Here is an 18,020-nt window from a genome sequence, read left to right on the forward strand (position 1 = left end):
TCGTAAAGTTCAGTGGTATTTTCGTCTCGGACGACTGGAGTATAATTTAACTAGACTATGTAGACAGATAGATTTACACTTATATCCAATATAAATCGATCTCTTTCAACTACTCATGCAAAGTAGGGAATTTAGCATCAGGTTACAACTTTATAAGTTCCGGGATTCGAATTCTCTACAAAATAAAATTGTTCATTTCTCTTCTACACGGTATCTAGAAATGAGGTTTCTGTAAAAGCAAACCACAAAAAGTTTCGTACGTTGTAAATTTACACAGTCCACAAAGACAATATTTGTTTTCTAGTATATCAAGTGCATTGTTTAATATTCAAGATAAAATAATACAAAGTCGCGTCTGGCGTTGTTTTTAATTTAAAGTTTTCAATTGTTCTACAACTACGAATAAAATGCTTGATGTTGAAGAGACCCCATTGAGTTTATTTCAAAGCCATGGATCGTCTGGATCGTATGTGAGTATTTAATTTTATTTTTAATTAAAAATTTTATTATTTTCATTATATCACTTGTGCTTTCTACTAAAATCTTTGTAGGCTTTTTTTCAATCTTCTTTTTTATCTATTAAAATATAAAAACTCTTCAATTTATGCCTACATTACTATGTTCCATTTTGTTCCCAACATAGTGGAACAAAACACTTGCAATTCTACTATACAAGAAATAGATGTGACGTACAATCATAGACCAATCTGTTTAACCAAATAAGTCAAATCCATACTCATACAGTGTGGAAACCACTTATGGAATAAAATTGTTTGTGTCCTTATTATAGAAAATAATAAAAAACTCTGGGACACGTTTTTTCAAAACTTTTAAATTTATAATAGTCCATAATCCTTATTTTTAATGAAACACCCTGTATATTTTTATGTTTTTAAAAGATTCTTAACAACCTGGTTTCAACGAACTATATACCTAATGTAGGGTCTATAATGAATAATATAATGTGAAATTTTAAAATTAGTAATATATCACTTGTTATGATATTATTTTAAATTAGCTCTCTCTCTCTTGTCGTTTCCTCATTGCTGAGGATCGTGATTTCCTACAATGCGGGCTGTCAATTCTCTCCATCTCTTGCGATTTTGGGCTGCTCTCATGGACTCGGAAAACGTCTCTCCAGTGGCTTTCTGTACTTGATCTGACCATCGGATAGGTGAGCGTCCTCTGCCTCTACGTCCTTCTACGTTTCCGCATACAATTAATCTTTCTAAGTTGTCATTGTCTCTTCTCGCAATGTGGCCAAAAAACTTTAAAATATTTGCAAGACACTGAGAGGAGAGTCTGGTCTGAATGTTTAGCTCTTCGAGAATCGACTGATTGGATCTGTGCTCCGTCCACGAGACGCGTAGCATTCGTCTCCAGCACCACATTTCGAATGCGTCAATCCTTTTCCTATCCTCTGATTTTATTGTCCATGTTTCGGCACCGTAACTGAAGATTGAAAAAATGAGTGTCCGTACCAGTCTCATTTTGAGTTTTTTGGATAAAGAGCGGTCCTTCCATATTTTTGACAGTCGACTCATCGCGTTCTTGGCCATCCCTATTCTTCTGCGAATTTCCGTATGGGAGGAGGCTGCATTGCTTAAGGAAGATCCTAGATACGTGAACTCGTCTACTTTCTCGAATTGATTTAGGGCGCCTGTTGTTTGGAGGATATTCGCGTGGTCCACAATCATGATTTTTGTTTTCTGATTATTAATCTTGAGCCCACACTTGTTGCTTTCGGTTTCTACTCTCTTTATCAGTCTCGACATCTCCTCTTCAGATGTTGCTATCAGTGTTGTATCGTCTGCGAATCTTAAGTTTGAGATCTTTTTTCCTGCAATGGAGATGCCGCCTCTCCATCCATCGAGTGCGTTCCTCATTATGTATTCTCCATATAAATTGAACAGGTCTGGAGATAGTATGCACCCTTGTCGTACACCTCTGCTGGTTTTGAAGGTATCAGATTGCTGGTTTTCAATTCTTATTTTAACTGAGTTATCTTCGTATAAGTTTTTAATTAATATTGCCAAATGATCTGGAACTCCCATCTCATGAAGAACTGTCCAGAGAACTTCCCACTTCACACAATCAAATGCCTTTTGGTAGTCTAGAAAACAGATTATTATTGGAATTTTAAATTCGCGGGCCTTTTCTATGAGCTGCCGCATATTAAGGATTTGCTCTCTCGTACCCTTCCCTTTGACAAAGCCTGCTTGTTCTTGGGGAATTTGTTTGTCTAAGTATTGTTGCAAACGGCGTTTAATGATTCTTAGTAATATTTTGCTTGGATGGGAAATCAGTGAGATGGTACGATAATTACTACACTTTGTAGTTGTTCCTTTTTTATGGATTGGTATGCACAATGATGTGCGCCATTCTCTGGGCCACTTTCCGCATCTCCAAATTTTATTACAAAGTTTCCACATTATGTAACATCCTTTGTCTCCCATGTTCTGAAGGAGCTCTCCCGTGATATCATCGCAGCCAGGGGATTTATTCTTCTTGAGGTGAGTTACAGCTTCTTCAATCTCGGACAGCAGAATTTCAGGTTCAGGGTTGTATGCGATGTTTTCGAGGGCCGAAGTGTGGCCTAGATTTACGTGTTCTTCCCTGTAGAGCTCTGAACAATAGTTTTTCCATGTTTCCAACACTCTGTCGATATCACTTATGATAATACCCTGTTTGTCCTCTATTGCATAGTTCTTGGGTTTAAATTCTCTCGCAAGAATTTTCACTTTCCGGAAGAGGTCTTTGGTTTCATTTCGATATCCGTGATTTTCTATTTCTTGACAGATTTCAGAGATGTATTCTTGTTTGTCTTTTCGGCATCTTCGTTGAATATCTCTGGAGAGAGCTTTATATGTCTGTTGATCACAGGGGCCAACTTTAAGTTGCTTTCTTTGTTCAATCACTTTCCACGTGTCTCTGCTGATCCACGGTTTAATGCTATTATTTATAGATGGTTGGCGACATTGGTTCACTGTTGTAAATTAGCTAAATACATACAATACATTTCTACTCTAAGTGTCAGGGAAAATTTCTGTTTAGTAACCGTGTTAACATTTTTTGTCATCAATAGGTAAAAACTCTCTAGATCATCATCATCATTGGTGCTACAGCCCTATAAAAGAGCCTCGATTTTCTCAAGTCTATTACGCCAGTCAGTTCTATCCATTGCCAACTGTTGCCAGTTTGCTGCGCCTATTTGTTTATCATCCTCATCTACACCATCCCTCCATCTGAGTTTTGGCCTACCCCTACTTCTACTTCCCACAGATTGTGACATAAGGATTCTTCTAGGAGGGTTGTTCTGCCGTGATATTGCCAGATGTCCTGCCCATCTTAGTCTTCCTATTTTTATAAATTATACTAGGTCTTTATCACCAAATATATGTTTATATCTGTGATATATCTCGTAGTTGTACCTCCTTCTTCAAACACCATTTTCACAGATGCCACTGAATATTCTTCTCAGGATCCTTCGTTCAAATATAAGCAGGAGATTTTCATCTGCCTTGGAAATGGTCCATGTCTCCGACCCATTTGTCAACGCTGGTTGTATAAGGGTTTTGTACATGGTTATTTTTGTTTTTTTGGTTTAAGTTTCTGCTTCTCATATGTCTACTCAGTTCAAAATAGCATTTGTTTGTTAGAATTATTTTTTCGCTTGATTTCTTCCGTCATGACGTTCTCCTTGGTGATCAGAGAGCCTAAGTATGTGAATTTGTCCACCACTTCAAAGGTAGAGTTATCAACCGTGAGTTGGTGGACGATATTTCTAGCTTTATTGTTGGGTGTTGATGCCATTATCTTAGTTTTCTCCCCATTTACTTGCAGGCCCATATTTTTTGAGGCATTTGACAAGGTGGTATACATTTCTTCTAGCTTGCGTGTTGTGCGGCAACTAGGTCAACATCATCTGCATATGCCAAAATTTGGGATGATTTATTAAAAATGTTTCCTCTGTTGTCTATTTGGGCATCCCTAACCGACTTTTTCAGAGCTATGTTGAAAAGGAGACACGCCAGCGCATCTCCCTGTCGCAGCCCAACATGCGTTTCAAATGCCTGTGATTGTTCGCCCTGTATTTCGACTTTGCAAACAACTTTGCGCATTGTAGCCTTAACCAATCTTATCAGTTTATCGGGGATGTGGAATTCATCCATAGCTTCATACAATTTATTTCTTAGGACACTATCATAGGCCAATTTAAAATCTAGGAAAAGATGGTATGTGTCGATATTGAATTCATTGGTTTTTTCCAGTATTTGCCTTAGCACAAAGATCTGGTCTGTTGTTGATCGAGCAGGCCTAAAACCACTTTGATATTCGCCAAGAAGCTCCTCTGAATATGCACTCAGGCGAGCATATAAAACTGTCTAGATAGTCTGCTAAAAAAAAACTAAATCGGTAAATAATGCCGATTGTTATCAATCAGTTGTTGGTGTGTTGACATTTTACATTAAAATAATAAATTCCTAATTAAAAGCTAATTTCTTGCAGAAATAAAAATGAAATATTTAACTGAGACCCACCGAATTGAGATTTTAATGATTATCGGTTACGGGGAGAATTGTAGAAGTCAAGTTGAAATAGCAAACTTATTTAGTTAGAGGTATCCTCAGTTGCCTAATATTGCACAAGGTACTGTGGCTAAAATTTATGCACAATTCAGAGAACTTGGACATGTTAAACCATTAAAAAGAAAACCGAACTTCATTGAAGATAAGGTGAAAGTGGATATTTTGTTGTCGCAGTGTCGCAGAGAATCCAACGTCAAGTTTACGTCAAATTGCACGTCAAAATAATGTGAGTCCAACAACTGTCCTAAGGTGTTTCCATGAAGAAAAACTTCATTCACACAAATTGACTTTTGTGCAGGAGCTAACAAGACCATCCAGATCGTAGAATGGATTTCTGCGAAAGAATGATGAATAAAATTAACACAAATGAAATAGCTCTTGACACAATTCTTTTTTCTGATGAATCAACATTTACATTGAACGGAGAGGTAAACCGACAAAACTGTAGGTATTGGTCAGAGGAGAATCGTCATTGGACGCGTGAGACACACACTCAGTATCCTCAAAAGTTGAATGTTTGGGCAGGTATTATAGGAGATCATATTATTGGTCCTATATTTGTAGATGATAATTTAACAACGGAAAAATATTTAAGCATGCTAAGAGACGATGCTCTTTCTCAGTTGGCTAACTTATATCCCAATCCAGCAGATCCGACCCTACCGCATGAAACTGTCTGGTTCCAGCAGGACGGCGCAACACCCCATTATGCTTTAATGGTGAGAAATTACTTGAATGAAATCTTCTTCTATAAATGGATTGGACGAAGGTGTACTATTGAGTGGCCAGCTAGGCCGCCAGATCTTACGCCTTTGGATTCTTTTCTGTGGGGTTATCTCAAGAACAAAGTATATGCAACACAACCAACTAACATTGAAGACCTCAAAGAAAGGATGACTACAGAAATAAATGGATTGGACGAAGGGGTACTATTGAGTGGCTAGCTAGGTCGCCAGATCTTACACCTTACCGCTATTAGTCGTGACACCGTCTCGTGGCGATTTTTCGTGACGCTCGCCTCAGTATTTTACTATAGAGAAAAATTAATACGGAAGTAGCGCCTTGCTAAGGGGCTGTAAACAGTTGGAAGAGTCCATGTACGCGACGAGGTAAGTCGGTACTATAAAACTATTTGACAAATCCATGTCATACTTGGCAGGAAGTGTAAGTACTATGCACCCTACTAAATTATGTTAAATAAAAGTTTTTGGCTGCTAGCAGAGGTGTACGACAGGGAAAATTGTCCTCTCCACGACGAAGATTGGCAATTATCAATGCTATTCTAACTTTTGACACTACAGCCCGAAATAGTTCAGTTGAGCTGCATCCAAACCATTCTCTGAGGTTTCTCAGCCAGGACATTCTTCTTCTACCTATGCTGCCCTTTCCTTGAATCTTTTCCTGCATACAAATATAGCCTACGTTGAAAGCACAATTATAGTTAGACAGGTAAGGCTGTAGGTTTTAATTAGGAGAATACACTGAACCAAGAAGACCAGCAAACATTTGAACTATTTTTGCCATTGTTTTTTTTTCTTTCCAGAACTCCAGAACTTTGAACTGTCATTGAGAATTGGATTTTTAATATCCTGAATGTGTTGGTTTTTGTGGTTAACTGAAATCATTTTGCATTTGTTTCTTAAACAAGAGAATTTACATATAGTATATTTACATATCGATGACATAGTCATCTATCTATAGAGCCTTTTTTGGGCTTTTTTTCTCAATTATGATTTTTCGAAGTTCAGTTTCAAATATGTTTGGAAATTTTTTATTCCTACATCTATGCCCAAGTACAAAACAGTCTATTCTTGAAAGTAAAATATCATAAAATCTATCAAAATCTAAAATCTACATTGTTCACACCTAAGATAGTGCCCCATGGGACACTAGCTAGATAAAAAGAAATGTCCCTGTAAGGTGCCTATTTAAATTCATATTGTTCATAATAAATTGTGAATAAATACCTACAGTTATTTTGGACAATGTATATTCAATTCAATAGTTTGGATGATATTTGTTACATTTTATAAAAGGATTAGAAACAGCAGAAATAACCAAATCTGAATTGTTAATATAGAAATAAGATCAAGACCTGACACAAGGAATTGTATATAATTGAAACCAGTTATAGAAAGCCAAGCAGTCGGTTATACATTCTATATGGGATGATGATATCCGAGTTACATGATTATGATTCTTTTTTTTTATATTTTTGTAATTTATTTTTGATCAAATATATAAACATTGTTAGCTTTTGAATTGAGATAAAATAAATCGATGTGATAACTGATTTCTAAAGCATTCTAATTTATTTATTTATTTTAAATTTTTTCTCTCCGTTTGAAAAATTTATAAAACCAGTTTTGATTCAGTGAATCAGAAAGAGTAGGTATCTTTATACTCTTATACTGTTATTGTATAAATATGTATTTTATCAAACATGCCGTTGCTTACAAAATAAAATATTTCATGTACACACACATACACACTAATGAAATGATATTGTAAAATAATACCATATCCTGCGGTTCTTTTTTTTTGTTGGCAATAGGTAATTAATTTTTGTGTAACATATATGTTCAGAGATTCAATACACATTTCTTCTATAGCGGTTCGGTAATTTTAATATTTTAAAAGGTTAAATCCAATTTTGTAGTTTTTTATTTCAATAAAAGATTTTATTTCAATATTTATTTGCTTTACTTTTTTATATAACATATTTGATGAACAAAAGTGAAGTACTATAATAGCTAGAATAGAATTGAAATAGAATAAAAATTTGCTTCATTGTCACTGAAAATTGTACATTTTATGAATAAAATAAATCCAAATCCAATAAATCCAGAATTTAAATAAATTGCACATTGCATAATAAAACCTTACGAGTTGCAGCATGTGATACCTAAATATAAGGTATGTGCAGGTAATACCTTAAGAACTTTTGTCCGTATTTGTGGCCAAATATAATTTTTTTAAAAAGTAACTGTTATTACAGTTACATGGGTTATCTAAATATATATTTATTGTATAATTTTTCAAAAATTGATAAAAATATGATATTTATGACTTAATTAAAAAAATACTGCTATTGGCCATATTACCAACATGGTGTCGCTAATATGGCCACTCTACAGAAAGTAAATTTTTATATTTAATTATGAAGCTTAACACAAAATAGAATAAAATAGTTTCAGATTTTTTAACAGTTTTATTACATGTTAAGCAAATACAGTACAGAAACTTAATATTGTCTTATTTTTCACAATCAGGGCATAAGAACGTATCAATTTTGTCTTTAGCTGTGAGACCCATGCACTCTTCGTGGATATAAGTGCTACATACGCTACACAGTCTCATATCTACCATCATGTCTTCCTTGCATAATTTGCAGAACCAAGATTCTTGTTTTTTTGTTCCCTTTTTCTTAGCAGGCAAGGTCTTAAATTTGTTTTTTGGATTGGGTAATTTTCGTAGCATTGACGAGACTCTTTTACCATCTGTAGTATGCGTATTGGCTTCAATATTTTCTGAATCACTTTTTCCAATACATCTACCGAATAAATCTTTAGTAACAACTTGGGCTCGACTGTTGATAGCTGGTTTTCTAGGCTTTTTGGTATCGTTCTTTATTGCTGCATTTTCAGGTGTTTCGAGCATAATTATGAAAGAAGTATTTTGGTTGTTTCAGAAATCACTGTGATCGTCTTCTGAATCAATAACTTCATCACTGCTAGAATCATGCAAACTAAAGGATAAGTCAGAGTTGCTACTATCAGTGTCTAGAAATGGTTTTTCCGGGCGATTCTTCGGTTGAAAATCCGAAGTAGAGGGACGACAAGAGTTACTACTATCAGTAACCAGACATACTTCTTTTGAGTTATTTTTCGGTTGTAATCCCAAAGTAGAATGACAACGGTAATATTTTTGTTGAATGCCTGAAGTTGATGGCATGGATAAATCATCTGCTTTATTACAAGCGTTAGTTTCTGATAATGTGACATTCTCTTTATCTTCCTGATGTTGGTATGTGATAGTACTAGGGGCAAACGCTATCTCTGGGATAGCTTCTGGGTTGAATGGATAAATTCCCGTTGAAGAAAACCCCGATTTTATATTAGATGGTGTCATTGTTTTGTCCCAAACTGTAGAAAAAATTGCCCCAAATCTCTGTTTGGTAATAACACGATCGCTATGAATAGAATAATATTTCATAACTTCATCATTCCCGTAATATTCAAAGGCTCTAAATACAGCTTTGTCCATTGGTTGGAGCTCGTGAGTAGTATTACTAGGTAAACAGTATAGAGTAATTTCGTATCTTTCGGCAGTTTCTACAATAGTGTGATCCAAATGGCATCTTGCGCCATCAAATATGATAATACATGGATCAGCAACCTTAAATTTTGAAAAGTGTTGAAGCCAAACTGAAAACGTTTCAATATTCATGCTACCTTTTGCAGTCATTTGAACAACAGCACCTGGAGGTAGTGAGTCAACCCATTCTGGCTTACTACGTTTACCCTTAAAAAGTACCATTGGAGGGATTGCTGTACCGAGAGCATTACCACAAAAAACAATGGTAACCCTTTCTCCATGTTCGTTTGCAACAACATGTACTCTTCTAGCCCCTTTTTTCGTTTTTCTAGCTGGGTCGGTTTGCTCCATCCATATATATATATATATATATATATATATATATATATATATATATATATATATATATATATATATATATATATATGTATATATATATATATATATATATATATGTATATATATATATATATATATATAATCCTGAACTTGTTCTATTTCATCTTGTCCGATCCTCATTGTGATGTCTTCATCTGTATTTGTTGTGATTTTGGTCTTGCTATAATTCATATTAAGGCCTATCTTTCCAGCTTCTACGTCCAGTTTTTTCATCATTAAGAGGAATAATAATGGATCTCTTTAAACCCTCTGGAAGTATACCGTTTTCAAAGGAATAATTAATTAGTGAGACCAGGACTTCCGACATATATTTTTTTCTGAGATTTGAGAAAATTTTTATGGATAGTCCGTCAGTACTACAGGAAGATTTGCTGTTGATAGTATTGATTATTTGGATCGATTTAGATTTATCAACTGGTCATATAAATAAAGAATTCGAGTTTTTTTTAAATTGGGGAGACAAGAAATGGGATCTTGTTGGGGCAAAATAGTTGATGCTATTTTTACTCACATTAACGAAGTATTCATTTAGATTTTCAGGGTTTGGAAGAAAAATGTTTGAGCTTTGTTAGTTTTATGCCAAAGATCGTTTATTATGGACCAAGTTTCTTTTGCAACACTTTTAGAGCTTTCCAGACCATTTTTGCTTTTGATAAGTTTTAAGTAGGTTCCTCTGTCCTCCTCCTAAGTGCCTTCTCTGTTGTGGTTGGCGATCAATATGGCAAATTTCTCTCTATTCTGGGCTTGATGAATTAATTCATTTCCTTTTGTGTGGGTCCAATCTCTGATGTTTCGTTCCTCTGTACTTGGTGATATATTCAGTGACAAAGACGTTGGTAGTAAATTTATTGATGTACGAGGGTGGATTGATATAAAACTAGCCTTTGATAGAAAAAACAAGTTTTTTGGAATTAAATCGATTTATTTCTCAACGTAGTCCCCATTTAGCTCGATGCACTTAGTAAGACGATTGTTCCAATTTCTTTTATCCCATCCGAACAGTACTTCTCCTCGAGCTCTTCAAAATAGGCTGAAGTTTCAGCGACGTCTTCACCATTTGTTGCGAAACAGCGTCAACTGAGCCACTTTTTTAGGTTTGGAAACAGGAAAAAATCGCTGGCGGCAAGATCTGGGGAATACGGTGGGTGTTCAACCAATTTATGGCCTAATTCGTATAATTCTGCCATGGCGACGGCCGATCGGTGAGCCGGTGCATTGTCTTGGTGAAAGAGCATTTTTTGCGTTCCAAACTGGGGCGTTTTCGACGCAATTCGGCATCGAATTGATCCAATAATGCCGCATAGTACTCACAATTGATTGTTTTTCCTTTTTCCAAGTAGTCGATGTGGATGATGCCCTTCGCATCCCAGAAAACAGCCGCCATCACTTTGCTGGCCGAATGTGCACTCTTTGCCTTCTTCGGCGGTCCTTCGCCGCGTTTGCGCCACTGTTTCGACTGTTATTTGGTTTTCGGTGTGTACTAATGTACCCAGGTTTCATCAACGGCGATAAATCGGCGAAAAAAATCCTTCGGATCGTGCCGTATCATCGCCAAAAGCGTCTCCGAAGTGGTCACACGTTTTTGCATTTGATCGATTGTCAGCAAACGCGGCACCCATCGCGCGGATAGCTTTTTCATGTCCAATTGATGGTGAATGATGTTGTGTACGCGTTCTTAGGAAATGTTTAGGACCTTTATCAACTCGCGGAGATTGATTCGATAATCTGCCATAATCATGTCATGGACTTTGTTGATCATTTCCTGCTCGGTGACTTCATTTGGCCTCCCAGGACGCTCATCATCTAAAACACTCGTACAAAGACGAACAAATTCAGCTTTCTTAAATTTTACTGTTACTAACTAAGGTGCAACCTCACCATAAACTTCGTCCAGGTTGGCTTTGATTTGCACATTTGACCTGAGGCCTTTCGTGGCGGATTGTTTTTGTAACTTCCTATGTTAATATATCAAGGATTCTGTCTTGTACTATATTTATTTGTGGTTCTGTTCTATCGTCATCAAACAGATCTTCGATGTATTTTCCCATATATTTCCTACATTTTCTGGGCTAGATACTATAGTTCTCTGGGTTTCTTTATATTTTACTTCACTGCGCTTTTTGTAAGATCTTCTTACGTCCATCAGTTCTAGGATTTCTTCTGTTATCCATGTATTCTTTGTTTAACTTATGTTGTCTTGTAGTTGTTCTGTTTGTATAGTTGTGATTGTTGTTTTGAATGTGGGCCAAATACTTTCTACTGATTCTTCTGCTACCGCGGGTGCTTCACTGAATTTTTCTTTGAGTGTATCATTGAGTATTTTCTCTATCTCTGCCTGTACTGTTGGATCTTTAAGTTTTTCGAGGCTAGGTTTTATCTTCTCTTTGTATTTGATTTTCTTTAGTTTAATTGAAATTTTATCAACAACAGGATTGTGGGCGGAACCGATGTCCGCCCCGGGATATGTTTTAACTCCCCTGATTCCATTTCTATAACGTTTATCAATTAATATATAATCAATCTGGTTTCTTATTATGTGGTTTTGATTATCTCCAGGTGCTTTCCATGTATATAATCGTATTTTTGGTAGTTTATATTTTTGAATATAAATTGCATTTAAAAAATTCGATAAAGTAGGACGATTATTCTAATATATCAGTATATTCAAAGAAATTATGTGTAGTACTTTTTCTCCGAATCATTGAAAGCTATAACCCAACGTCAATTAATAAAAAAAGCGACTACAAAATGAGTTAGAAATTTTTTCTTACCAATGAATGGTTACAATGATTTTCCTGACTATAATAAATTTAACGCCATGATTGAATGGTACTTGTAACACGTCGTAGACCCCTTCGCATTGCTTTTGAATCGATAACATCATAATTTTATTTAATTTCGAGTTTAGTCCTTGACGAAATTGCAAGGTATAATTAATTTAGAGGTGTAACTAAGACCACGTTTTATTTTTAGAATGAATTCGATATATTTGCTTCAGCTAGTTTGGCGAAGAAAAGACAACGCACCTACTCACGATGGTCACCTATTGAAGAGGGAGTGACTTTAGTTTGGGAAAATCTTTCAGTGTACTCTTCGACAACAAAAAATGGGCAGATGCACCACAAACAGATAATTAACGGAGGTTGGGATATAAACGTCTATTTATAAGATAATTAACATTGTTTTTTTTAGTTACCGGAGCTGTTAAATCAGGCAGTTTGGTAGCTATAATGGGATCAAGGTATTTATCTAGGGGAGAGTTGGATAAAACGGGATAGCTAACGTTATTTGACTCATAACTATTTGACTACGCTATTGATATCTACTTGTTTTTAACTGTAACTTCTTCATTGATCACTTCTATGTTTAAGTATAGTTACGCCTAAATAGTTTGACGATAACATTGAAAAAGCCAATTTTTTTAAAAATGGCAAAGTATCCCGTTTTGTCTACCTGGTCGGGTAAAACGGGATGGTTTTAAATGTGAATAAAGACGATATTGTAGTTAAATATATTGACTTTAAAAATAACACAATATTCATATAACATTAATATTAAATAAATTTATAGTTTAAAACCGACAAAAACCGCATGAGTATGGCTCACCATCATTCTCTACTTCGGCGCAAGCTTCGTGATCCCAAAGTTGACATTGCTCACACATTACCCAACCATCATCTGATTTTGATTTGGAATACAGTTCCGAGTAATAAATGCAAACTTGGTCTTCGTTTTCATCATCTGAACTGCTATCCCTTTTGTTTCTTTCTCTTTTTTCTTTTATTGGTTTTGGAACATATTTTTTATCCTTTCCTTTGCCTTTCCAATTTTGTTTTTCTTAAAAATTTAATTTTGGTTTCTTGATGGGCTTTTTACCTATAGACCTCTCTTCTTTAAAAGCTGTTGAGGTTAACACAGCTGTTTTTCCTCTCCTTTTATCATTAGGGTTAATTTTTCTTTCTGCGTGAGGAAAGGCAACTAGTTCTTTGGGAGTGACTTAAAATTTATTGACAGAGTACCAACAAGAGAGTATCGCATTAGCATAGAACTTGCTGCAAGAAAGAGGAGGAGGAATAATTTGACAATTTTCCTTATTTGGTGAATTATCTTTTTCTGCGTCACTATCAACTTGGTTTTGTAATAATGGTGCTGTAATGCTGTTCATCGGTGTTTCTGTGGTTTCAGCTGGTTCAAATATCCAGTCTTCAAAAATTTTCGGATTGAAAAGTTGAATGCCAGTCTTTCTAAACCTATTCACAGTGGTTTGGACGCTAGCAGCTGTCGTATATGCGCTTCCGAAAAGTTTTCCTATTTAGGAGACTGTGATTGGTCGACCTGGATGTTGATGCATCCATTTTTAAACTTCTGAAGTATAATAAGTGATGAGTGATAACCTAAAACTGACGTCTAGAGGCTGCAATCGATGCGTGGTATGTGGAGGGAAGCACAACATTACAACACCAATATCTCTAGCTTTCTCTATGACGTCAATATTTTTTGTGTGGGTCGTATATCCATCGAAGAGTAAAAGAACCGGATGTTCTTTGGAAGGTTTTGAAAACTCAATAAAATGACTAAACCAATTAGAAAACATTTCTTTTTGCATCCATCCTGACGAATGATAGAAGCTTTACTGCCAGGTGGAGCATCATCTAGCAGCTTAGGTTTTGCTCTGGACCTGGGAAAAATGAAGGTAGGCGGCATAAATAGAGAAACATAAAAAATACTCACCGGTATTTATTTCGTTGATTTAAACTTAATAATTCTTAACTAAGTACGGATGAAACTAATTAGCATAACCTTCTGCTACGTTCAAATGGACGGTATCTGTAGTGATTAACATCCCCGGTCATTAGATGGCGCCGCTTATTTTTAAATTATCGTCGGTATTCCGTTTTACCACACTATTTTGTTTTAACCAACTCTCCCCTACACTTATGTTTCTTACACTTTGATTAAGTAAAACACACATAATATTATCGTCTAAGTTCTTACTACAAGATCACTACATTAATAACGTAGTTAATCAAACTCACATTTTTACATACATTTAATATGAATAGGAAAATAGCAGAATATATTAATAACAGGTTGTCAGATTATTAATTAATATATAATAATTAATTTTTGAACAAAAATTTCGATCATTTGATTTTTAAATAAAATACACAGCTCATGACATAAACGCATGTTTTTATATCAAATTAAAGCTATTTTTTTAATAGGATGATATAAGGTTGTGTGAGAAAAAATTGTCGCAAATTAGGATTGCCAGCTGTTAACAACGCGAGGTGTCAAAGATACAAAAGAGAGCTAGCGCGCATCGCCACTGGTTTGAAGTATCAGTTATGTGAGTTTTTAAAGCATGCGTCGATAAGTAGTGTAATAATATACAGATGAATACCAGTGCACGTGATTATCCACGTCAGAGATCTGAGTTGACATAGTTTCCAAATTACAAAAAACTTTCTAAATTAAATTTAAATCAAATAAATAAAAAAATAGAAAACAAGAATTAAGTAATATTCTTACGTTATAAAAAAATTGAGCCGCTTGAGTAGTTAAGTTTCGGTTTTCTTATCGATACATTACAATTGCGCATATGATGGTTTTATTAAATTTGTGAACAATGTAAAAAAAAGTGCGGTGCTTAAAAGTTACACGGTACTAAATGCTTTTGTTTCCAAATTTTCATCTTTCTTACACTTTTTTCATCCATCATCAACAACAAAGTATTTTGAGCTGGCTTGTTTCTAAAAATAAATATTGATAGCTGTACCGACTGCTCAACAATCTGCAAAAGCTCGTTTTTCAACATTGTCTCATTAAAAGGCAGTTTATTGTTAGGTAACCAATCTTTTAGTTCAGTCTTGGTTGAATACATGTTTGGTGCTTTCTCTAACAACATGCTATGGTATGAAGCGTTATCAATTATAATTAGGGATGATTCAGACAAACTTTTTACAAGTTGATTTTCAAAGCACGATAAAACATTTGCTTCATTTATTTCCCCTTGGTAGTCCAATAAAGCCGATTTAGAGGAAAATACCGCCTCTGCACCCTCAATGAAGCCATTTTGATTACCAGCATGAAGAATAATGTATCTAAAAAAAATATTTCAACACCTTTATGTCTTCAATATGATTAAATCTATTACCGTCTTCCATAATTTTTAATAGATTCTACACTTCTTTTATTCTCATCTTGCCATAAGCGACTATTTAGACTATTCTAAAAAATCCAAGTTTGATCTATAAAAACAAACTTTATAGTTCTTCATTTTATATTTTTGATAAAAAATGCTGCCCTCTTCACAGCAATATGAGACTGTTCCATCAACTTAATATACTTTATGGTGTATAACAAAAAGTATCCTTACTTCGTTGATATAATATACTGTAAATTATATTAGGAATTTAGTATTTATTATTTCAGTATTAGTTTCTTTCTTCAGGCCTAGTACGTTTTTTTAGTGGTAATGCTAGAAGTGTATTAGTTTTTAAGGCCTGAGAGATTCGGCTGCATTTAAAGCTGCAGCTACACGCTAAAGCAAGAATGTATATTGTAAGCATCTAGATAAACTCATAAACATATAAAAAATACATTACATACTTCAGCAGTATTCCTGGATATCGCAAAAGCACGATGGCCTGTTAATGAAGCTAAAGAAAATGTTTCCTATACAGCTCGTTGAAATATTACAGTCATAACTTCACCAGCGAACATTTAGAGTAAAAATGGAAAACGAGTACTCGAGTACTTACGAGTTAAAGCCAATCTTCTTCTTCAAGTGCCATCTTCGTTCCGAAGGTTGGCGATCATCAGGGCTATACGTATTTTCGAAACTGCTGACCGAAACAATTCGTTGCTGCTACAGCTATACCATTCCCGTAGATTCTTTAGCCAGGAGTTTCGTCTTCTTCCTATGGACCTTTTTCCTGCTATTTTCCCTTGCATAATTATTCAAAGCAGTTCATATCTTTCGCCTCTTGTAATGTGTCCCAAGTATTGCAGTTTTCGTTTTTTGATCGTAAATATGACTTCCTTTTCTTTATTCATTCTTCTCAAGACCTCGACATTTGTGACTCTCTCGGTCCATGATATTCTCAGAATTCTGCGATACATCCACAGTTCAAATGCCTCTAATTTTTTGGTATCAATCTTTTTCAACGTCCATGACTCCATTCCGTAGAACAGCACAGAAAGTACGTAACATCTCATCAGGCGAAGTTTCATTTCAAGGCTCAAATCTCTTCCGCAGAACACTCTCTTCATTTTAGTGAATATGGATCTGGCTTTTTCTATTCTTATTTTGATTTCTGCTGAGCTATCGTTGTCTTCATTTATAAAAGTGCCTAAATATTTGTATTTGCTAACTCGATCGATAATTTCATTGTGTAAATATAAATTTTGGACATTTTGTGTTGATTTCGATATTACCATAAATTTAGTTTTCCTTATGTTCAAAGATAGTCCATATAAATCCATTAAAGCCAATAAACGCCCCTATAAAAAATACGCCAATAAAAAGTATACCTTTTGTATACATCTGATATTCCGGAGAGAAAAAAAATTCAACCAGTTCAATATTAGCTGATGATACAGCAGTCCTGACAATAGAAAGAACTATAGAAGAATTTACGGTTAACCTACAAAATGCAATTGATGACATAGAGCGCTGGTCCAAAAAATTGGGTAAAAAGTTTATTGACCAGAAATCAGTTCATATTAACTTTACTAACAAGAAAATCAATTATTTCGCAATTATCTTAAACAACAGCATTATTCCTAATAAAAATCAGCGAAATACCGGGGTTTAAATCTTGACGTCAAACTCAAATGGAAGGAGCATTAAAAAGAAAAACTGAACAGTTGAAGATAAAGTACAATAATACGTATTGGCTGATAGGTAGGTCCTCTCAACTTTCCATCCAGAATAAAGTACTGATTTACAAACAGATATTGAAACCGGTGTGGCCTACATGGAGCTGTCCAAAAAAAAAAACAATTATGGAAATTTAGAAAAGCCCCAGAACCGAATACTAAGGATTATTGTAGGTGCTCCTTCGTATATTCAGAATAACGATTTACGTAGAGACCTTAAAGTCGAATTTACTCCAAATGAAATTAAGAAAGTCGAGAGGAGACATGAAGAGAGGCTCCATGAGCATCCAAACCATGAAGTATTTCAGCTTCTTGTCAACCAACTCCAGATAAGAAGGAGACTCAAGAGGACTAAACTGTTGGAGCTTGTGTAATGTGTGAAGTTGTGCAAGGCTTGTGTTGTGGATTGGAGCCACAACAAGGACGTGAGTAGTTAGTGAAAAGTAGAGTCAGTGCGGTGCTGTGTGTCCACAACAAAAAAGTGGGCATTTCATATCAAAAAAAGCTAGGATGAACCAGGTGATATCTAGCTTACAAAAAATCTTAGGAAAATTAGGTTAAAGAAAAAAGGCTGATTAATCTTATAGATTAGGTATATTCTTATTATTTAAAATAAAAAAATATACTTCCCTAGCAGCAGCCAACGGTAGAATGGATCCGTTATTATCACGTTCCTGTCTAAAATAATGAATCAAAGAGGCTACAATCTCTTTATAACGAATATTTAACTTCTTATTTGACATTTTAGAATTAAATCACACTAATTTTGTTCTAAAAAGAACAGAGTTTAATTAATAGTAAATAATAAAAACAAATCTGAAGCGTCAACAC

General features: G+C 35.0%; 1 protein-coding gene across 2 annotated transcripts in view; it reads left to right on the forward strand.

The window, feature by feature from the left end:
* The first annotated feature begins 245 nt into the window (after positions 1-245).
* The window catches only part of st (ATP-binding cassette transporter scarlet), an 80,694-nt gene continuing 62,919 nt past the window's right edge, over positions 246-18,020 (forward strand). Inside the window, exons 1-3 of one of the 2 annotated variants that reach the window (XM_072532539.1) lie at positions 247-470; positions 12,279-12,447; positions 12,498-12,546. In XM_072532539.1, the coding sequence (XP_072388640.1) occupies positions 408-470; positions 12,279-12,447; positions 12,498-12,546 (281 nt within the window). In that variant the 5' untranslated portion in view covers positions 247-407. Of the gene's footprint in view, positions 471-12,278; positions 12,448-12,497; positions 12,547-18,020 lie in introns of both variants that reach the window. The other variant, XM_072532540.1, reaches the window with a different exon arrangement.

The sequence above is a fragment of the Diabrotica undecimpunctata genome, chromosome 5, assembly GCF_040954645.1.
Source record: "Diabrotica undecimpunctata isolate CICGRU chromosome 5, icDiaUnde3, whole genome shotgun sequence".
NCBI classification, from domain to species: Eukaryota; Metazoa; Arthropoda; class Insecta; order Coleoptera; family Chrysomelidae; genus Diabrotica; species Diabrotica undecimpunctata.